This window comes from Notothenia coriiceps, unplaced genomic scaffold, assembly GCF_000735185.1.
Source record: "Notothenia coriiceps isolate Sejong01 unplaced genomic scaffold, NC01 NC01_scaffold00037439, whole genome shotgun sequence".
Taxonomy (NCBI): Eukaryota; Metazoa; Chordata; class Actinopteri; order Perciformes; family Nototheniidae; genus Notothenia; species Notothenia coriiceps.
This window is the reverse complement of record NW_011370140.1, coordinates 4,432-10,709: the sequence shown is the minus strand read 5'-3', so window position 1 is coordinate 10,709 and position 6,278 is coordinate 4,432. Positions and strand designations below refer to the sequence as shown.

The window sequence follows — 6,278 nt, the reverse complement described above, 5'->3', positions numbered from 1 at the left end:
GAAATATCATCACCTCATTTATTTATATAGTTTTACTATCATTTTAATTAAAGGTGTGGTAGGTAAGTTTGAGAAACCGGCTCGAGATACACTTTTTGTTATATAACATCCCTATAGCAATTTACTATCATTTTAATTAAAGGTGGGGTAGGTAAGTTTGAGAAACCGGCTCGAGATACACTTTTTGTTATATAACATCCCTATAGCAATGAATTCTCTTAAGTGCTTTGACAACAAATCCATAAAAAAATGTCATCTGTGGAAGCCGTAGTACTGTAAAAAGCACGACCAATCATCTGAGCCGGCCCGGCTAAAATAACTGGATGGCCTACCTGCCTGTCAGCCTTCCATCTGTGCACAAACTGATCTCGTGCCCTCATTGGTCATGTGCGCGTTCGTGTGTGTTGGAGGAGGGGCTCTGTAAGGAAGTGGCAGATTTTTTCCGGCTGTGTATTTTCAAATTCGAGCGCACTCGAGCTGGTTTCTCCAAAATTACCTACCCCACCTTTAATTCTTTAACTTGTGCGATATGAAGTCATTTTGGTTTGCTTGGCTGACTGCAGTTTGTTGAGGCCAGGTTCAGATTCTGAAAGTGAGAGACATGTTTAAATTGAATTAAAATGTAATTACAACTGTTAACCTGAAACTCTTCACTGCTCCATCACCAGGGCATCACAACCTCCATGACATTTTAAATAAATTGATTACTCACATCTAGTGGACATTTATTGCAACAACACCTACTTAGAATATAAGATCAGGATTTCTCATGTTTTGTAATTATGTTTCTCTTGAAAAACATGGAGACATGAAACTATAAACACTTGCATATGCCCTACATTTTTTCTAAATGTAAAGAGTCCTTGGTCATTTATATTTGGATCAGCCATGTCTATTAATACATTAAATTGAGGTTTCACCTGGCAAACACTATTGTTGCTTCAAGACTTGCAAAGTGAAAAGAGAACAGCAACAAATTGCAAAAAGGGCTTAATATATTCAAAAAGTCAAATGTTTTTCCGTGTGCAAATATAAACGTTAAAATACGTAATTTTTTCATGAATTATCATAAAGGGTATTGATTCATTTTCTATCAAAAGACAAAAGTGTCTACTCTACATCATTGATCCAGCAGTAATTCTTAACACTACTGTAAAAATAATACTGAATGTCGATTAATCGGTTAACAGAAAGTTGTTATTTAGCTACAAATGCCAAACAATTCCAGCTTCTACAATATTCATGTTGAAGATGTTCCCACGTTTTCTATAATATTATAGAGCAGATAAATCAAGTAGCCTATACCAGCAGATAATGTTAGCTAACAAAGCAAATAACGTCTGGTTAGAGAACCTTATACTAAAAGCAGGCTTAATAATAATATTTTAACAGTGAGAGTAAATCCAAAAATTGACATTATATCTAAGATATAAATTGATTTGCATTTAACCGTGTGAAATAAGTATTTGATCCCCTTGCAAGTGATGGGTAAACTTACAAAATCGGCAAGGGATCAAATACTTATTTCCTCCACTATACATACTGTATATACAGTACAGTCAAAAGTTTGGACACACCTTCTCATTGAATACTTACATGGAATTATGTAATAAACTAAAACGTGATGAACAATCCAGAATATGATTTATATTTGAGATTCTTCAGAGTAGCCCCCTTTTGCCTTGATGACAGCTTTGCACACTCTTGGCTTCTCTCAGTCAGCTTCATGAGGTCGTCACCTGGAATGGTTTTCCAACCGTCTTGAAGGACTTCCCAGAGGTTGGCTGCTTTTCCTTCACTCTGCAGCCCAACTGATCCCAAACCATCTCAATAGGTCGGTGATGGTGGAGGCCAGGTCATCTGACGCAGCACTCACTTTCCTTCTTTGTCAAATAGCCCTCACATAGCCTGGAGGTGTGTCTGGGGTCATTGTGTTGTTGAAAAACAAATGATGGTCCCAGTAAACGCAGACCAGATGGGATGGCATAGCGCTGAAGAATGCTGTGGTAGCCATGCTGGTTAAGTGTGCCTTGAATTCTGAATAAATCACCAACAGTGACACCAGCAAAGCCCCCCCACACATCACACTTCCTCCTCCATGCTTCACGGTGGAACCACACATGCAGAAACCATCCGCTCACCTTCTCTGCGTCTCACAAAGACACGGAGGTTGGAACCAAAAATCTCAATTCAGACTCATCAGACCAAAGTAGAGATTTCCACTGTCTGATGTCCATTCCTTGTGTTTCTTGGCCCAAACAATTATTTTCTTCTTGTTGATGATCCTCAGTAGTGGATCTTTGCAGCGGTTGGACCATGAAGGCCTGATTAACACAGTCTCCTGGCGTTCGATTGTTTTCGCGACTGCACTTAAGGATACATTCAAAGTTCTTGAAATTATCCCGATCGACTGGCCTTCATTTCTTAGTAATGAAAGTAAGTAATGATGGACGGTCGTTTCTCTTTACTGAGTTGAGTGGTTCTTGCCATAATATGGATTACAACAGTAGTCAGATAGGGCTTTCCAGTGTGCACTAACCCTACCTCTGCACAACACAACTGATGGTCTCAAACACATTCAGAAGGCAAGTCATTCCACTAATGGACTCTTGACAAGGCACACGTGTTAATTGAAAACCATTCCAGGTGACGACCTCATGAAGCTGACTGAGATAAGCCAAGAGTGTGCGAAGCTTTCATCAAGGCAAAAGGGGGCTACTTTGAAGAATCTAAAATATATAGGTCACCCAAGTAATGAGCCCACTTACCTTCAGAAGATTCTTTCAAGTGTACCCAGGAATGAGAAACCTTATGTCGTCACACTTTGTCGGTAATTTAACTGACACAGCTGTCCCACTGCAAAAAATTAGATTTGTTTGCATTTTCATCTTTAAAATATAACTCAAGAGAAGGATGTATCTGTTTATATCAGCCAAATATCAAAAGTGACTAGTACTTTTAACATAATTTCCAACTTACCTTTTTTAATGGTTGGTGAAATGCAGCTTTCTATCTGCCTTCAAATGTGCTTGAAAACTAAAAAATACTGAGGTTGAACATGCAGTCAAGATAAAGTAGAAGCTCTTGGAGGAATGACTAAATACAGATGGCATTGTCTTATCAAATTGTAGAATTGACCAAATAAGCTTTTAAAAATATAGCTGTCGACCAAAGCACAGTTTTCTATTCGCCTCCAAGACTTAAATAAATACAATGATTTTTATTTTTGTATTTACTTTAACTTTAAAGTACTTCCAGGGCATTGTCTGGACCCCCTATGTAACCATATTATGTTGGACTGTATGTTTTAAGCTGCATATACCAGTAGTGCAAAGTAACTAAGTTTACTCAAGTATTGTACTACTTACTATTATGACATATATATTTGTATTTAACTTTACCATTTAATGTTACTTTATACTCCAATCCACTACATCTCAGAGGCAAATATTGCACTTTTTTACTTCACTACATTTCTATTACAAGTTACTTTTTTACAGATAGTCACACATGATATGCTGATATGGTATAATGCAATACTGTACCACCAATCTACACAGTATTTATAGTATCTAAATTGGTCCACATTGACAAACTATAATCCTAATATGCTCTTATTATATGTATTAAAACAGATACATATAATGAACATAATAATATAAGATCCGATAAGATTCTGCACTTTTTCTTTTGATACTTATACACATAGCTGGTGATACTTGTGTTCTTTATGTTATTCTGAAATGGGCCATTGAGCAGAGTTACCCAAGTTTTTCTTTGCACAACTACAGTGTAGTGTGTATGACATTACACCTTTTAAATCTTGATATGCATATACAGCATTATGCAGTGCTGTAGTACCAATATACACAGTATCTATAGTATCTAAACTCGTCCACATTGACAAACTATAATCCTAAAATGCTCTTATATGTATAAAAACAGATAAATGTAATGAACATAATAATATAAGATCCATTCTGCAACAAGGACTCTAACTTTTAATACTTGAAGTGCACTTAGCTGGTAATACTTATGTTCTTTATTCTGAAATGGGCCATAGTGCAGCATGAGTAATAAGACTACCAGTAACAGTCACACCCAGCACCTTTATAGCAGTGGCATACCTTAGGCATTCCCAGCAGGGTGACTCTCCTACATTGTGCTGACAGCTGACCTGTGTTGTGGGGAAGTCGGGAGAGTTTCCAGCCTGTCTGCAGTTACTCTCACTTATCAAACACAACAGTGAAATAAAGAGCTTTTTCTCCAAACTAATCCAGCTGGACTTCGAGCGCTGACTGTGGGCGTTTCTTTACAATGTGGGGCATTTGCTGCAGAACTATGGTAAGTAAGGCAATTTTCGCTGAGTAGGTTTATTGACATTGGTCTTAAGCCAACACGAGACTCTGATATTAATATTGGTCATTATTGAAGTTAAGAACATTAATGGTTGTGGTGTGTTGTGCTAATTGGCTAACGCTGATTAACGGCAGACGTTAACATGAATGTGTGCTAGCTGTTAGTAGATAACAGGAGTATGTGCTAGCCTAGCTGTTAGCACGTAACATGTGTACTAGTTGTTAGCAGGTAAAATGAACCTGTGCTAGCTGTTAGCAGTTCAAATGAATGTGTGCTAGCTGTTAGCTCGTAACATGTATTTGTGCTAGCTGTTAGCAGGTAAAATGAAGCTGTGCTAGCTGTTAGCAGGTAATATGAATGTGTACTAGCTGATAGTAGGTAATGCTAGTTAACCTTTAGCTAAGCTAAATGGGTGAAAGGTGAATTATGTTTAGCTACGATACAATATAGCGTTAGCCAAAAGACTCTGAAGCACAATCTTGACTGAAAATACACTATTCACTTCTACCCGGTCCAACGTTAAGTCAACGTATAGTGAATTAAATACAGAAATGTAGATGGGAAAGAAGATAACACAAAGTTAGGTCATCCTCAGACTTATCTTGCTATTCGGCAAACTCACTGGAATAACATGTCTGAAGAACATTAAGTACGTACATTTAATGTATTCAGTTTATCCAGTCCATAGGATAACAGAAACTTAATCTGAATACTTTTGACATTTATTTTTACCAATGTTATTTGCTGTTTAGTACTCTTGTTTACATAATGGCACTGTTGTCAGGTTGAAAATAAGGACAGACTGACCCCTACCGGTACCTCGTTATAACTGCAACCAACAACTATTCTTTAGATATGGTCACAATTTATCAGAAAAGTATATTTATTCAAGTTTTGTGCTGACTTGTACGGAGGCAAATATTGTACTTTTACTCCACTACATGTATTTAAACACTCACAGCTACTTTGTACATGTAAAGTAACATGATATGCAGTATACTGTATCTACACAGTATTTCTAGCATCTAAATGTGTCCAACACTCATGAACAATAAATGCTTTTACATGTATAAATAACAGGAACACATAATTACCAAATTATTATAATACTGTGATAAGATCCATTTTGCAGCAGCATAAAAAACAAGGCAATGTACATGAGAGAAATTAAGACACAAGAAATAAACAAAATGGCATAAAAAAGTAAAATAAATATATATACATGTGGAAATACAAGTAAGTTAACTCAGCATATTTTAGTCATGTCGGTTTATTTAGCATTATTAAAAGACAGTTGACTAGGGAAAGGATGACCACACACTTTCACAAAGTAACACCACAAACATTTATTAAACGTACACTGCTTTGTCTTCCTGTGAAGGTGGGGAGGGCGAAACCCTGCGGCCTCATGAAGCTCCGTCACCTGGTGAAGCCGGTGTCTGTGACTCGAGTCTCCGGCAGATACCTGACGCACCAGAAGGGCCTGCCCACGCTGCCGGTGCCCCCCCTGCAGCAGACCTGCGAGCGCTACATCTCGGCTCTGGAGCCCATCATGGAGCTGGATGAGCTGAAGCACACCAAAGAGCTGGTGGACGAGTTCCAGAAAGCAGGAGGGCTGGGAGAGAGACTTCAGAAAGGTCTGGAAAAGAGAGCACAGAACACAGAGAACTGGGTGAGACTTGTGTGGGAAATTTGTATTATTATAATTTTTTTATTTATTCTGCTATTTCAACAATTAGACAGCTTATACATCCGAAAAACAAACAACAGGAGTAGAAAAGGGGGGGCAGAAAGCATATCTTATACAGAGGAAGCCCTCCCGTTAGTCATCCAGTTGCAGGATAAAGAAAAAAAAGAGAATTCTGTAATAAAATACTCACACACAGATAAACAAAATGCTATGTATACATACACATACA

General features: G+C 37.7%; 1 protein-coding gene across 1 annotated transcript in view; it reads left to right on the top strand.

Annotated features, from left to right (window-relative positions):
- Positions 1-4,122: 4,122 nt before the first annotated feature.
- Positions 4,123-6,278, top strand: part of LOC104967540 (carnitine O-acetyltransferase-like) — a 6,551-nt gene continuing 4,395 nt past the window's right edge. Inside the window, exons 1-2 of the mRNA XM_010797028.1 lie at positions 4,123-4,344; positions 5,741-6,031. Of these exons, the coding sequence (XP_010795330.1) occupies positions 4,318-4,344; positions 5,741-6,031 (318 nt within the window). The 5' untranslated portion in view covers positions 4,123-4,317. The remainder of the gene's footprint in view (positions 4,345-5,740; positions 6,032-6,278) is intronic.